General features: G+C 36.0%; 2 protein-coding genes across 2 annotated transcripts; both read right to left on the bottom strand.

The window, feature by feature from the left end:
• Positions 1–444: 444 nt before the first annotated feature.
• On the bottom strand, positions 445–14,535 carry LOC121752443 (notchless protein homolog). The gene is made up of 13 exons (XM_042147523.1): positions 14,302–14,535; positions 7,856–7,937; positions 7,666–7,755; positions 6,638–6,763; positions 5,939–6,066; positions 5,083–5,282; positions 4,532–4,595; positions 3,479–3,589; positions 2,864–3,001; positions 1,857–1,999; positions 1,321–1,375; positions 977–1,033; positions 445–903 (listed from the first exon to the last, which is right to left on the bottom strand). Exons 1-13 carry the CDS (start codon positions 14,524–14,526, stop codon positions 820–822), a joined length of 1,503 nt encoding a protein of 500 aa, XP_042003457.1. The 5' UTR covers positions 14,527–14,535; the 3' UTR covers positions 445–819.
• Positions 14,536–15,172: 637 nt separating this feature from the next.
• Positions 15,173–16,523, bottom strand: LOC121800658 (1-aminocyclopropane-1-carboxylate oxidase homolog 1-like). Its single transcript, XM_042200181.1, has 2 exons — positions 15,632–16,523; positions 15,173–15,512 (listed from the first exon to the last, which is right to left on the bottom strand). The coding sequence occupies exons 1-2, from the start codon at positions 16,475–16,477 to the stop codon at positions 15,261–15,263; spliced, it is 1,098 nt and encodes a 365-aa protein (XP_042056115.1). The 5' UTR covers positions 16,478–16,523; the 3' UTR covers positions 15,173–15,260.
• Positions 16,524–17,235: the final 712 nt, after the last annotated feature.

Here is a 17,235-nt window from a genome sequence, read left to right as displayed (position 1 = left end):
GTTTCAATCTTGTTTAACTCACTCTTATCAATATTATTTTTATTTAATAGTAAATTAATGATAATAAAAAATTTATAAAGTGATCCAACTAAGTAGAGTATATTTTTTCAGAATGTCTCAACTTAATTGAAAATAAAGCACCTAATAATTTTTATACGAAGAACAAAAGAGATAAGGATATATGATTTCAAATGAATATTAAAGTGAAATTAAGATATTCAGAAAGAAAACTGAATAAGAATCTTACTTTTTTCTTTTAGTTCGAATCTTATACTTCTCATATTCTTTAAAACATTATCCATTTGACCGTTATAAGTAAATTGAAATCAACACAAATACAAATACTTATCGCCATTATCCATATAATAGCTCAAGTCAAAAAAATATGCTATAACTCAAGTTTACGTGTCTTGAAGAAAACAAGCATTAAAAAACAAGATTAAATAATGTAAAACCAACAAAAGCTCTATTAAATATCCCTAAAATTGTAACTCAGAGGGCTAAGTGAACAAATGATACAAGTACAGATAATGTAAATATGCAGCTTTGAGGGCAGCCATGTATGTCTATTCCTTTACAGAGGGAAAAAATGACAAATGTAAATATGCAGCTTTGATAGCAGCCACCACCTCATCTTATAACACAAACACACCCAAGGTGGGCAGAAGAAGATGCTCTGCACATTTGCAAAACTGTAGTGGCGGTGAATTTTGATCGCAGCTCGATTGCTGCTGGGATCTCTTGTTGTATATATGAAGCATGCAACAGCGATTCAATTTCTGGCTAAAACGCAATCTATGATGGTGAACCTGTTCATGCCTAGCCCATCCATAGCTTCAGAACTTTATCCTTACCACCAGATGCTACTTTCTCACCGTCTGGACTCCAGTCAACTGCAAACACCTGCAATCAAAAGGGTTAGTTGAAGATACCACGAAAAGATTCAACACAGAGGGCGGCAGACACGAGAGCTTACTTCATCTGCATGTCCTGGAAGATCTTGTTTCAGCTTCTGTGTACGAATATCCCAAACCTGATTACAGGTTTTCATGTCAATAATCGAATGCACAACCCAATCGTTGGTGGCAGCAAACACTATTTACAGAGGGACTATTTATCACAAATAGAATCAACGTAGCCATGAAACTATACATCATATCTTCCACACTAGTTCTTACTATATACTCTGTATACACCTTTACGACACCATTGAACACATATAGCCTGGACATACATTATCTTTCAACCCAGCATGAGCACACTCACTTGCAAAATCGAAATTATTTCAGAGCAGATTCATTTATTGAAAGGCATAGTTACCTTAAGAGTTGAGTCTTTGCTTCCACTCAGAAGCAGTCTACTATCAGCTGACCAACTGCAGGAAAACGTTTTGATTATATATATCTGACTAAAGTCCAATTTTGGTCTCTTACATTTGTTCTAAAATTCTTTTTGGTCCCTTACATTAAGTTTGTGACCTTTTGGTCCCTAACACATTATTTTGGTACCTTTTGGTCTCAAACATATTGTTTTGGTCCAAAATAACCATTTTTTGTTAAAATTAACAGTCAAAATGTTTGATCAATTTAATAACTTAATTATAATCTAGGACTAAAGTCCAATTTTGATCCCGTACATTTTTCATAAAATTCTTTTCGGGTCTCATACATTAAGTTTGTGACCTTGTTTGGGACCAAAATGTACCAAAACAATATGTTAGGGAACCAAAACGTCACAAACTTAATGTATGGGACCAAAAAGAATTTTAGGGCAAATGTAAGGGACCAAAATTGGACTTTAGTCTATATATCTCTAGACTAGATGCATCTATTTAATTTTTTTTTTGAAATTCCAACCTTATTTGATAAACAGGCCCAACATGACCACGGAAGGCAGCCACAAAACTTCCAGTCACTCCATTCCATAATTTGACTGATTTATCAAAGGAGGCACTTGCGATCCATTGCCCATCAGGTGAAAAGAAAACATGATTTACAAGCTACAGGCGATCAAATTATAATAGGAGGTCAGTGAAAAGGAATGTTCTAACTCAATTAAATTAATGAACTTGCCAGTGAATAAATAAGTGAATAAAGATGAACCATAAAGTGAGAATGCAAATAGCGGAGAGGGAGAGAAAGTGAACTACAGAGAGGAGGTACGGCAATCAAATAAACTGATGGATATGCATAATCACAATTTCTGCAAACTAAACAAACTACATGAACCAGATTTACAAATTTAACACCAATATACAGCTGCATAAATTACAGTGGAAAAATAGGCAATGCGATTCTACAAAGGAACTCTAAACGTGTGTGTATTCTTTGTAGATTTATGGGGTCAGCAATGATCATTAATAAGGTTAAAGGGTCTGGACATATACAGAGAAGATAAACCACAGTTTAAGCAAAGTTGATGCATCTATGGAGTAAAGAGAGGTAGAGAAGAAAACCCGGGTTAAATATTTTCTATGCACCAGCTTTGTTAGATGAGCATATTGGAACACAAGGAGTTGACATAAAGGCAATACTTCACAAGAAGATGTTTGATTTTGGGATTTGATTAAACTCGAGAATGCATGTAGAAGTTTTGCTGCAGACAGTAATTATATATTTATATGTAAAGAAATGGTAGTAACAAATTATTTCCAATGTCATCATTAGACAGTTTCTTTTCATGGTTATCATTTGCACATGCATTGACTCTTCAATTAATTTAGTGAAAACGATATTAACATTTGTTTGGAAGATATAAAGCAATTAATCCAGAAAACATCATCCGAACTGAGGTTTGATTTTATCCAAATATAGATCTAACATTAAAAAAAATTGAACAAAGTGAGACGATCACAATTTAGTACCTGTTGGTGACCAGTCATGCGATTTTTGGGGTGTTTACTGGCAGCAGGTTCCCATAGAAACATGGTAAAGTCATCTGAACCTGACACCAATCTTTCAGGAGCAGCACCCCTCATCTTATTATATCTTTCCAAAGCAACCTGGTAAACAATTTAAGTAGACTTTGGTTTCAAATACAGTAGAAATGTAAACCTCACACATATTACACAAAGAGATGCATAATCTGCAATTTCACTCATTAAGATGTGCATACTGTTTAGATATCATTCATTACTCTGAAGGAAAACTCAGATATATTACATTAGTCCAATTATTAACTCCCTCACTCTCACAGCCTAAAAAGGTCTAAATACCACCTTAATTCAACTGTAAGTCCTTCCAACTAAAAATCCGAAATACGAAATCATAAAAAATAATTAAAATCAAGAATGTGGCAAGGGTAAGAGAAACTGAATAGTAGATCTAAAATCCACAACTTTATTTTATGGTTAAATCACTTTGAGGAATCAACAAGAAGCCGTATCGACAAAAAGGAGGTGCATAATCTATAATCAGTAATTGTGAAGGGAAAAAAACTAGAAAGGAGATAGAGAACTGTAAAAGATTAATCAAACCACCTGCTTCATTTCCTCTGGAGATGAATACTGTTTACCAGTGTGATCAAAGGCACCAGTTCGGAGAACATACTCAGTACTCAATGCCAATGAATTCACCCAATGCCCATGGCCCTGCAAAACATGGGAAACATGAGCAACTTGGATACAGGAAAACAAAGAATGCAACGAGAAGAAAGTAGTTACACAAAATTCTCCCAAGCACCTAGCAGTCTAAAAATAACACATTTAGGGATGGCACGGATTTTAATGCCCAATTGGTAAAGTAGGAGAGGGATAGAAAATAGAGTATTGTCAGTTGAGAATGAGGCTCACCTCATTAGAGAGAAAAAAAGTTACCAAGAATAGAAGTGTCCTTTTTTTTAATGGGATGGATGAAAATGGCAAAAGTGATCTATTTTTACGGGATGGAAGGAGTAACAATTAACAGAAAAACCTCCTACAATTGATCCTGGAAGAGAACATTTTTACACAACTTTCTATTGACAGTTGGCACAATGTTTTGAAGCAGAATACAATTGGATTTAAGAGTAAACAAAACCAACCACAAAGGTAAAATATTAGTAACACATTGCCTAAGACAACATAATCTTATCTTTCACTTCACCTAATACAACATTATATGCTCCCACCGTCCCCAAAAAATAGGCTAGTTTTACGATTTTGGGTTGTCCCCTAAAATTAGACAAAGTTTAATTATGAAAAGTTTTTAACCAATTGCACACCAGTAATAATGTGGACCCCACAATCCACTAACACTACTTCCACTACCTTTTCCCTCTCTCTTTCTTACTTTTTTCAATCTCTCTTAATTTACCAATTGCACATTAAAACCCGTGCCCCATATACAAGTTTGTCTGTTTTTTTGGAGATGGAGGGAGTACTACATATACGACAAGCCGCCCAAGCTCCAGATCAGTGTATACGAACAGTTGAGAATATCACACGGGGAAAAGATGCTGCTGAGCAGATGTGAAATGGATGCACTCATAAAAATAGGATGGAATCATGGGGGTCATACGAAGAAAAGATTGCTGATCCATATAGGATAAATACCTTCAATTCCTGAATTAGCTTTCCTTGTGTAGTCTCCCAGATTTTAATTGTGCAATCCTGAGATCTGCAACAAATGTGAAAAAGAAATCAACTTTTTTTACCTTCCATAATTTACTGCCAAAAAATTTACAGTACCTACCCCAATCCCTACCAAGTAAACTCCCTATCAAGATAAAAATTACAGATAATTTGGCTTTGGAAGTAAAAAAAACACTTCCTAGTTCCTGAAAGCTTGTCTAAAATGAAACTGTAGCAAGAAAGCAAAACTTGTTGAAGCCATTTTGAATTTGTCACTTGCAGAAAAAAGATTCTTTATGCATGATATTCTAATTGAGTAAATGGCCATTTCATTACCAAACTAATAAAGAGAACACAGTAGCCTCACATTTGGTAGCAAATAACTATATTTCCAGAACATTTACTACCCAGATTGCAACATATAATATAGCCAAACGAGTTGCTCTTAAATGTCCAGGAAAAATAATAGTTGAACCATATTTTACAAATTTTTGTTTTGGAGGATTAGATTCAGAGTAGAAAATGAAACATACCCAGTATATATGAATCCATCGCCTCCCCATTTCACACAGGTTATGGCCAGTGTATGTCCAGTCAGGCTTATAATACATTTTTTCAAAGCAACATCCCATATCCTTGCATCTCCATCTTTACTTGCACTGACAAAGCGGCGGCATGGAGCACTAAGATGCACTGGCTCCCATGAAATTCCAGTTATCCATTTCTTGTGCCCCTAAGACATCATCAATGTCATTTAAGTACATTATAAATTTTTTCAAGAAAAGCCATAACATGACAAGTGTCAATGCCTAATGTCTTTTTGGTATATCCAGAAAAAGATCTTGAAATATGTCTAGTCAGTCCTATGAAAATAACAGCAGCATTGTGATACATATACCATTAAGTACAGAGTCTGCGGTTCTGTTTGCTAACAAACTTCAGAGAAAAAATGTGAACGTACGTAAGCAAGAGATTCCAAAAATAACTAATAGTGATGTTAAAAGATGATACATATTATACATATCAATGATATTAGGAGATGAGTATACAGGATGTGGAAACACAATGTTGATTGTTGAGTAGGCAAGTATTATCTTTCATCAAAAATATATTGTCATCTCTTGAGAGTGTCACTAGGCTATCGGGCATGACATGTTAATGGCTTAATACTTATTAAATGTATTCTAGTATGCTATTTTCCTATAGAGCAACTGCAAAGATCAAAACAGATCACAATCTGTGCAGTCAACATGCTCTACACTATGTTCAGCTCTAAGATGGTTGACAGAATGAATGAAGGAAGGCAAGTTTTTCTGAGTTTATCCAGAAAAATAATCAGATCAACAAGGAAGGAACTCAATCATGATAGACCCTAGTTGTTACACTTACCATAAGTGGATTTCCCAATGATTTGCCTGTCTGCGGGTCCCAGTATATCAGTTCTCCCGCCTTGCTTCCACTTACAAGATACTTACCATCTGGTGACCATGCAATACAAAGAACCCAGTTCTTGTGTCCTGAAGGGGGAAGAAAGAGAAAGTACTTTATCATAATATATCACCACTTAACTATAGCAAAAGATCAAATGAAAAATAAAATAGGAGAAATTACTTGTGACATCCTAAACACAAAATAGCTCAATAAAATGAAATTAACCTTAGAGGCACAACCATTTGGTAATAACATACAGTTTAGTTCCATATATTTTAATGGAAGAGCTTACATAATCAAGCAAAGGAGCTCATTCAAAGATCATCATAGTTCAAAAATGAGTGCACTTTTTAAGACCATATTATGCAATGAAAGATATAGACAATCAGAGTTGCTAAAAGAAGATTCTAGCTTTCTGATATTGTATATATAGTTTGAATCTTTTATATGCCTCTCATACAAGTAAACTGAATACAAATAACCAACGGTCCGGGGTAATTCTTTCTTGGGTGAGTTCAACACATATAACCCAATTAGTCACGCAAGCAAACTGCCAAAGCATAAAGTAGAGATAAAAGTTTAAAAACTTATGAATTATAATAATCTCATTCACCCATCAGAAACATGCTGCTCAAACATTACAAAAAGGATTCTAACCTTTACATGTAAATAATGGTGTCTGTGTATTCAAATCCCACATACGAACAGTCGTATCACCTGATCCACTAGCCAAATGGCGTCCATCCGGGCTAAAGGCAACAGAAAGCACCGCTTCAGTATGACCTAAAATAAATCAACCAGATATAGACAAAAAATTACCATTGAATCCAAGCAAACTTCATCCCAATCAAGTTGAGATAAAATTAAAACACTCAGTTAATTGAGGTCAAGTAGTGCAGAGAAGACTCTCAATTATAAAAGAAAAAAAAATCTAACAGTCAGCAAACTGAACAGTTTTGAAATTATATTCATTCAACCAGAATAATTTAATGTCAAAAGACACCTGAGGCCTTTTGCTTTGGCCAAGAACAATCAGAACAAAATGATATCATACCCAACTTATATATAATATACTACATGTATATATCAAACACAAAAATCTAGAATCAGACAATGTCTTTGAGTTAGTTTTGGCCTTTGGCGGAGAGATTCCTTAACCAGTTAAACAACACTAGGTAATATGAGAATTAGGAGAAGTGTTTATTCTTGTACTTGTTATTATCCTTGTATTGAAAAATGAGACTACTTGATTAGATCTCCTAATATATAAGCTGCTAGTGTTGGGTAAAGTTAATAAGTTCAAAAATATAATGACTGCCCATTTATTCATGTTTCATCTACATAACAATAATGCATAAATAAAGCCCAAAGGTATATAAAAATCAATAGAGAATAGAGAAGGTTTATGGAAGAAAGCATTATTCATTTGTGATACCTAGTCATGATATTGCAAAGAGTAGTATTTTATATATACTTCAAGAAGTGATTCTGGAAATTCTAGAGGTATAGGGGGAAAAATAGAGTGTAGAATAACCTGGGCAGTGATCATGAGTATGATTATAACCCAAGCATACTATTTTTGAATAAATCCTAACCATGGCATTGACAAGCATGCAAAAAAGAACGAAACAAATTGCACTTCTAATTGGCATTAGCACATGAAGGGAATAAAACAATTTTCTTACCAGCAATAGTTGAAGAACATCGAGTCACAGGACGTATTCGAAATACTGCCTGGGGCTGGTAAACTATTGTAATGACCTTCTCCACGGAAACTGCACCATTATTCACTCAAAATCTCATCATTTGTTTTTGATATAGGAGTAAACAGAAAGATCAGGAGCAATATACTGATTAATAGAATTAGTAAATTGCCTTTATTCTTTTGAAGGTATGATCCAAGCTGCACTGCAAGCTCATGGTCTGACACATAAAAGGCATAAGGCAATTTTTCCTCCTGAGAGAACCAAACATTTCCTCATCAAATTGAATCCTACCAACTGGTGTAGGTCCATTATGTGTCAACATAATTTTAACATGTACTACTACAATAACATTTACTCTAGTTTGAAGTTTGAACCAAGATTATAAATTGTAGGAATATATGTAGGTTTTTAAAGAGATTGAATACTTGGATAATTTAGAATCGTGTGAAAACACTTTCAGATCAAGTATTTTGTGGATACAAAATCTATGATCGGATAAGACTAAATTCATCTATATCTTTTAGTTTAGAATTTCTGTTTATATTTATACACAACACTACAGAATTAACTGCCACGGCAGTTAATTTAACCGCCAAAATGGGTAACTGTTTTGTGCAGTTTTGGCGCTAATGACAAACTGTCATTAACTGCCAAACAGTTAACGTCATTTAAATGTATAACAGAATTATGAAATACTGTGTTTCATAATAACCTTAATACATTTAATACCAGCAAATCATATCATTAATATATTATAAAGTATTTAGTAATACTTTCATATAATACACTAAAATTCCAACATTCCTCCCCCATTTTAGTGTTACCATAAAACAAAACAGAAAATAAAATTGTGCATAAATGAAAATATCCTAAGGATTGAATTTTCATCTTAGCATGTTAATATACAAATATTCGAATATAAGAGTGTTCTGAGAATTGAACTCTTATTATTACATTGAATATCAGATTTAACATACACACAATTTTCAAACTAAAATCTAAACATGACACTTATTTAAAACAAGTCTAGTGTCCTTATCCTTCAATGAACATGTATAAAGCTAAGTCCAAAGCTTTACTGGAACAATTTGGATTCCATGTTCATATAGGTAATCTTTTCATCTTGTTCTGCCAAAACACTTGTCAAAAGATTATTAAGAAGTGAAACTTCAACCTCAGTTATGCTGACAGTTGTAAACACATACCTTGAGTGATTAAACATGTGTCAAATCCTACTGTTTGGCTTTCCACATTGAATTTCACATTTAACATTAGTTAAAAGGAAATTGGGTATCCAAACATTAGAATTATATGGACTTTAAACCCACCCTTTTAGCAGACTTGTGCACTAAGTCTCTTGCTAAACCCTTGGTTAGATGATCTGCCAGATTTTGTTGAGTCCCAACAAATTCTACTGATATCACACCATTCGTGATCAATTCCCTAACCATGCTATGTCTAACACCTAAATGTCTAGACTTGCCATTGTAAACTTGACTATATACCTTAGCCAATGTAGCAGCACTATCACACCTCATGGATATAGGTGAGATAGGTTTTGGCCACAGAGGAATTTCATAGATTAAATTCCTTAACCACTCAGCCTCTTTGCCTGCTGCTGCTAATGCAACAAATTCAGACTCCATGGTTGAATTTGTTATGCATGTTTGCTTCTTTGATGCCCAAGAGATTGCTCCTCCTCCAAGTAGAAATATCCATCCACTTGTTGAGGAATGATCTTCTAAGTTAGTAATCCAACTAGCATCCGAATATCCTTCTAAAACAGACGGAAATTCATTGTAAGCCAAGCAATAATTCTGTGTTCCTTTCAAATACTTAAACACCCTCCTTATGGCCTGCCAGTGATGAATGCTAGGATTATGAGTATACCTACTCAATTTTCCCACTGCAAATGCAATATCAGGCCTTGTACTAATCATTGCATACATCAGACAGCCAATGGCCTTTGAGTATTCCAATTGCGAAATTGCATTGCCTTTGTTTGGCAATAATTTGATATTGGGATCAATAGGAGTACTAACGGGTGCACAGTCACCATGATTGAATTTCTTCAACACCTTCTCAATATAGTGAGATTGAGAGATAGAAATCTCCTTAGAGGAATTTCTTTTGATCCTAATTCCCAAAATGACCTCTGCCTCTCCTAAGTCTTTCATAGAAAACTTAGAAGATAGAAAATCTTTGGTTTGATCAATCTGATCTTGATTGGTTCCAAAGATGAGCATGTCATCAACATAAAGACAAATGATGACCCCATTTCCTGATTTGTCAAATCTGGAATAAACACATTTATATGCTTGATTCAGTGTGAATCCATTTGATAAAACAGTGTCATCAAACTTTTGATGCCATTGCTTAGGTGCTTGTTTCAATCCATACAAGGATTTTACCAATTTGCACACTTTGTATTCATTACCAGGAAGTATAAATCCTTCAGGCTGTTTCATGTAGACTTCTTCGTCCAAGTCTCCATTTAAAAATGCTGTCTTTACATCCATTTGATGGATTAAAAGTTTATGAATAGCAGCCATAGCTACTAGCAGCCTTATGGTTGAAATCCTAGCCACAGGTGCATAGATGTCAAAATAATCTATGCCCTCCTTTTGTCTAAAACCTTGAATCACAAGCCTTGCCTTGAATTTATCAATTGACCCATCAGTTTTCATTTTCTTCTTGAAAATCCATTTACATCCCAGAGGTTTACAACCAAGGGGTAAATCAGTCAATTCCCATGTGTTATTTTGCAGAATGGAATCCATTTCATCATCAATGGCTTCCTTCCAAAATGACACATCTCTAGAATTCATAGCTTCATTGAATGTCTTAGGATCTTCTTCTATGTTGAAACAATAGAAGTACTGAGATTGAATCTCATCTCTCGATCCTTCAATCAAATGGAGCTGAAAATTTCCATCCATGCCCACAGGTTTCCTTGGTCTTACACTTCTTCTTACCCAATGCTGAGTAGAAGGTTCATCAGAATCTTGTTGATCATTCAACATTCTGTTTTCTTGAATTGGGTTTAAATCCTTAGGTCTTGAAATAGAAGTGAATCTATTTTCATCAAATATAGCATCTCTGGATTCCATAACAGAATTCACAGAAACAGCTTTGTTTGGTTCTAGGACAAAGAACCTATAAGCTTTAGAATGTTGTGCATATCCAATGAAAATGCAGTCAATTCCTTTTTCACCTAAGGTTTTTCTTTTAGGATCATTTAACCTGACCACAGCCCTGCAGCCCCAAACCTTAAAGTAACTCAGGTTTGAAGGTTTTCCAAACCATAATTCATAGGGAGTTGCCTTACTTTTCTTGTTTGGTACCCTATTTAAAATGTAACAGGCTATTAACATAGCTTCTCCCCAAAATCCTTCATTTAAACCAGAATAAGAAAGCATAGAGTTTACCATTTCCTTTAGCACTCTATTTTTCCTTTCTGAAATTCCATTTTGTTGTGGGGTATAAGGGGCTGTTACTTGATGTATTATTCCAACTGATTGAAAGTATTCAGGGTCATAATACTCACCTCCCCTATCTGATCTAAACACTTTAATCATCTCACCCTTTTGGAGTTCAACCTCTGTTTTGTATATCTTGAATTTGTCCAAAGCCTCATCTTTGGTGTTTAGAAGATATACATAACAGTACCTAGTTGAATCATCTATGAAAGTAATGACATACCTTTTATTTCCCATAGATGGGGTTGAGTGAAAGTCACATAAATCACTGTGGATTAATTGCAAAGGTTTAGATTCCCTAACAACATCCTTAAATGGGAGCCTGGTTATTTTGGTTAATATGCATGTTTTACATCTGTCATTGTTGACAGTAAATGCAGGAATAAGACTGTTTTTGGACATTTCTACAATTCTTTTATAGTGCACATGTCCTAGTCTTTCATGCCAAAGCTTAGAGTTTGGAGAATTACTAGAAGTGATGACAAGGGCATTTTTGTCTTTAAATGGTAAATTAAGATTCAGCCTAAACATTCCATCACATAAATATCCAAAGCCAACAAATACACCATTCTTAGATAATACATATTTATTAGATTCAATAACTTGTTTATATCCAAGGTTATTTAGAACCGGACTAGACAGCAAGTTTTTCCTAACATTAGGTACATACAATACATTTCTTAACAGTAAACAGTTTCCAGAAGTAAATACTATCTTAATATTTCCTATTCCTTCAATTGATTCAGAAGTCCTGTTGCCCATTCTAACTTCAGACCCATCCACATTAGTTTGCAATGATGTGAACCACCTTCTATCCTTGCAAACATGACTTGTGGCCCCTGAATCAACCCACCAATTGTTCTCATCATCCTGCAAATAAGTTGCAGTTGATGTTTCAGAAATTTGGTTTAAATTAGGAATATTAAGATAAGGTAAAACCATACCCTTTTGTGCATCCGGATCTTGTGATCCAGAGTTGTCAGGTTTGGTTCTACTAGAACTTGCACCATTCTTCTTGTTCTTTTTACCACTCCTGCAGTCCTTCTTAAAGTGACCCTCCTTTCCACATTTCCAACAAGTAAATTTGGATTTCTTGTTTGTGTAATTGTCACCAAAGTTGCCCTTTCTTTTGCCTTTGGACTTGTTACCAGTATCCATCATGTTAACAGATGGATTAACAGCCACACCCTTATCTTTGGGTTTTCCTTTCTCTTGATTCCTTAAGGATTCTTCAATTCTGAGATGGCTGCCCAATTGGACCAAGGAAAGTTCTTCCTTTTGATGTTTAAGGGTGTGTTTAAAGTCCCTCCAAGATGGGGGCAGTTTGTCAATCACACTGGAAACAGAAATGGATTCATCCATTTTCATGTGGTGTTGTTCAAACTGTCCCAGAATCCGGAGTAGTTCATTGTATTGTTCCATAACTGGCCTTGAGTCTATCATTTTGTAGTTATTGAAATCACTTACAAGGAATTTCCGGCTTGAAGCATCTTCAGCCATGTATTTGGCTTCCAAAGAATCCCAAAGTTCCTTGGCAGATTCTGCATTTTGATAGATGTCGAACAGGGAATCATTCATACCAGTCAAGATGTGCCCTAAGCATGTGTAGTCATCAGTTTCCCACTTCTTTCTCCTTCTGGTCTGTTCCAGGGTTTCTTCTTCTCCTTCATTAGACACAGGCATCGGGGTACTCAGAACATACACCACCTTCATTGATGTCAGAAAGAAGTGCATCTTTTTCTGCCATCTTCTGAAATCTACCCCTTCAAACTTGTCGAGTCTTGTGATTCTGGATGCCATGTCTCTCACAGTTTCTCCTCCAGTCATCTTGTACAATTTACTTGATCTTTGTAGGAATATATGTAGGTTTTTAAAGAGATTGAATACTTGGATAATTTAGAATCGTGTGAAAACACTTTCAGATCAAGTATTTTGTGGATACAAAATCTATGATCGGATAAGACTAAATTCATCTATATCTTTTAGTTTAGAATTTCTGTTTATATTTATACACAACACTACAGAATTAACTGCCACGACAGTTAATTTAACCGCCAAAATGGGTAACTGTTTTGTGCAGTTTTGGCGCTAATGACAAACTGTCATTAACTGCCAAACAGTTAACGTCATTTAAATGTATAACAGAATTATGAAATACTGTGTTTCATAATAACCTTAATACATTTAATACCAGCAAATCATATCATTAATATATTATAAAGTATTTAGTAATACTTTCATATAATACACTAAAATTCCAACATAAATAACTGTATTGGTATACATAAGGCACCAGAATTTTTCTCCCCCACTGCCACAGAATGAAATGCAGGGAATTCTTGTGCCAAGACATGGTTTTTTTATGACTTAAATTTGAGTTTACCATTATTCTGACAATCATTCATAATATGTTTGCATGCAAAACTAACAGGAAGGACTGGAGTCAGCATCAGCACTCCCAAAAATAAAATGTGTTAGCTTGTTTAGTTAAAAAAAAAAGAAAATGAACGGTGAACATATATAGTAGGAATCCTAATAGCCAATTATATAAGTAGTTCATTTCTAGATTTTTCTATGAATATTGTACAAATGAGCCTCAAAAAAGCAACCACCAACACTATGGCATCACCACTATATGAGACAAAATAGATTCTCTTGTACGAACCGCAGTATGTTCTAAGTTATATTTGTGTCAACCCGTTTCCTGAACAATTACAGAAGCCTAAAGAATCTGACCAAGCCTAGACGAATTCACAACCCTAAATCAAAAATAACCAACCAAGACACATGATATGATAACTAAAACACAAAAAAAGAAACGGGGATATGATCCAAGATGTCGAAGAACGAACTTTCTAAGACTAAATTTTCTTTAATTACTAACGACGATATTCCAAAATTGAATTCCTAAATGTACTTCCAAATGAGCACAAACACTAAACCACCAACACTAAGTTGACAGTAATTCATATAAAAATAAAACAAGATGCAAAATTGAACTCAATCAGAAGAGCACCAGCTTCCTACAGCCAGCCCAATATAGTTCTCACTAAGCCCGTTCACAATTCATAGGCATCCAAAACAAAATCGAAACATAGATGATTCAATTAGAGGGTTAAAAGATGAAAAATTATACGTTGTTAAGGAGTTGATTGACGAGCTGCTGGAGTTCCTTAGGGCCAGCAGTTTCTGGAAGGAAAATTGGCAACCCGAGCGGCGTTCCTTCCGGGTCCGTGAGCTGGCATATGACGCGGTGGCTCTCCTCTCTCTCTTCAGCTGCAACTACTTGTGCTGCTGCAACAGCTTCAACTTCCATCTTCTCGTTTTCTCTGTCTTTTCTTTTTCCGGTTTGTGTTGTCATGAAGAAATGTCTTCTTACGTGAGTCTTGCTAGGGTTTAGTGATTCGATTTTACAGTAATCGGGTCGGGTCCACTTTTAGGATCCATGGAGTTGAACGAGCCGGGCCTCACCGTAACTGGGCCAGGGCTACACCAAGATTCTAGCAGTTTTAATATTTTTAGTTATATTAGTATTAAATTTATAGTTAATGCCACTTAAATTATTTTGTATCGGAGGCAGTTTAAGGAGACGAGCCTTTACTAATTAACTGAAAAAAAAAAACAAAATAAATTGCGGACTTTATTGACCTCATGGTCTTGTACATAAATCAATAGAGATCTTCTAAATGTGATTGTTTTGAAAATGGATAATAATAAATTAATAAGTCTCTAGTCAAGTAGTCATACACGTGCGAACAAGTACTACCTTCGTCCCACAAGAATATGCATTTTTTTTATAATCTGTTCCATAAGAATATGCATTTTTTCCAATTTTAAAAATTCTTTTCTCTCTATTAAAGTGGGACTCATCCTCCACCAATAATACTTTAATTACTTTTTCTTTCTCTCTCTCTTACTTTTTCAAGAGTGTATTAAAACTCGTGCATAACTCAAAGTGCATATTCTTGTGGGACGGAGAGAGGGTAAATTATGAAGAAAAGATAGTAGGATGCGAAGCAATATTTTAAAATCAAAGAAAAATTCTTACACAATATCATATGAAAATATTATTAGTACATAATTTGCAAGTGACGATCAGATCTTGTAATGAGGCAAAGCTGAGGAAACATCTTGGCCTTTTATCTTGTAATATTGGCAGTAGTCTCTGAACATAAACTTCCTGTATATAGCCGGATTCTCATCGGACAGCAGCTTTTCGATCGGACCAAATGGCTTCGCCGCCGCACTCATGCTCGGCGTGAAGAAACACGCCACCGATATCCTCGGCCCCACAGGCTGCGCCACCACTCTGTGCTCCACGCTTATGAACTTGTCATTACTAATAATCTACAAAATTCAACAATAATCTATCATTAGAAAGTTGAATTGAAAATGATATTCAGTTTTACTAGGCTAAAATCATTATTGATGATAACCAATATCATTTGATTACGATTCTATAGTACCTGCATGAGATCACCAATGTTGGCAATGAGAGCCCCGGGCACGGGCGGAACGTTGACCCATTGACCGCCATGGAGAATCTGGAGGCCGCCGATGGCGTCTTGCATAAGCAAGGTGAGGAACGTGGTGTCGGAATGCTTCGGCGTCCCAAGGGTTTTCTGTGGCTCGGGACACACCGGATAATACAAACACGCCATCGCCTCACTCTTCATACACTCTATCTCCGACAAGTAGTTGCTCGGAAGCCCCAGCGCCTCCGACATCACCTCCGCCATCGTCTCCCTCAGCTCGATCATCCGCTCCACATACTCCAGCACCTCCACCCTGCACGCCTCCGGGATCAGCTCCGGATCAATCTCATCGTCGTTGAAAACACACGTCAGAATATCCCTCCACGACGCGGCGTCGTTCTCCCGCAGCGCGCTGTTGCTGTTGAACCTCACCCGCCTCCGGCTGTCGTCGGAGTAGAGCGGCGCCTTCTCGTCCGCCGGCTGCTCGTGGAAGCGCCGCACCGCGTCGAGCATGGCGTCCATCGTCTGGCTAGGGACGCCGTGGTTGACGATGCGGAAGAAGCCCCACTCCTCCGACGCCCTGCGGACCGCCTCCACCACCTCGCGGCGCCGGCCCTGGCGCAGGCAGGCGAAGTCGATGGTGGGGAGCTCCGGCTGCAGGGCAGGGTCGGTGGGGTTGTTAAGGAGATGCTCCGCCGGGTGCACGAAGAGGCGGGGCAGCTCCGTCACGCCGGCGTCGACTAGGCCCTTCACGCCGGATTTCGCCTCGTCGAATTCCTTCACTGCTTTAGCCCAATCGTAAGCATCAGATTCACCACCATTTCTAGAAAGCACCATTTTCCTTTCTTTTTGAGATTATGCAAATTAGTAGCTAGTGTGTTTGTTGGAGTAGTGGGTGAAATATGTGAACAATTATGCATCTATATATAGCTAAACGTTTATGAATAATTATGTAGTAGTACTACATAACAAACAGTCAAACAAGAGGTAGTTAGTATTTTATGGGCTTTTCACAAAATAATTCTACCCCATTGAATTGCAATAGTAGACTTATGACCATGGAACGCGGTTTTTGCTTTTGCTTTAATATTTAAATAAATTCGACTTTGTATAAACAAAAGTGAGCACATGCAATATATACAATGAATAATTTAATTTTCTAAATTAAAGTACGTTTCTCATGTAGTAGTATTTTATTTGTGAGAAACTGGGCTCAGGGGCGGACACAGAAAAAAAATATGATTGGGGGCTGTGATTTCTAAATTTTGTTCTAACGTTATATTTTTGGTGTTTTAGATCATTTATAAGGGCTTTTATATAATAATTTACATTAAATTTGAATAAATTTTAAAAATTTATAAAAGAAAATAGTTTTAAAAATATTTTTATTAAGGGCTTTAGCCCTACCCTATTTCTACATGGGTCCGCCCATGACTGGGCTAATATTAATTTTTACGATATGAACTCTATGCTACTTTAAGCTGAAAACAACAAATTATGCTCGTTTTTACAAAAAAATATTTCAAATATTAAGAGATGATTGGAATTATGCTAGCTACAACAAATTTGAAAACAACAAAAAGTATTGTTAGCGA

This window comes from Salvia splendens, chromosome 1 (genome assembly GCF_004379255.2).
Source record: "Salvia splendens isolate huo1 chromosome 1, SspV2, whole genome shotgun sequence".
In the NCBI taxonomy this organism is placed as follows: domain Eukaryota; kingdom Viridiplantae; phylum Streptophyta; class Magnoliopsida; order Lamiales; family Lamiaceae; genus Salvia; species Salvia splendens.
This window is presented reverse-complemented; position numbering and strand designations above follow the sequence as displayed.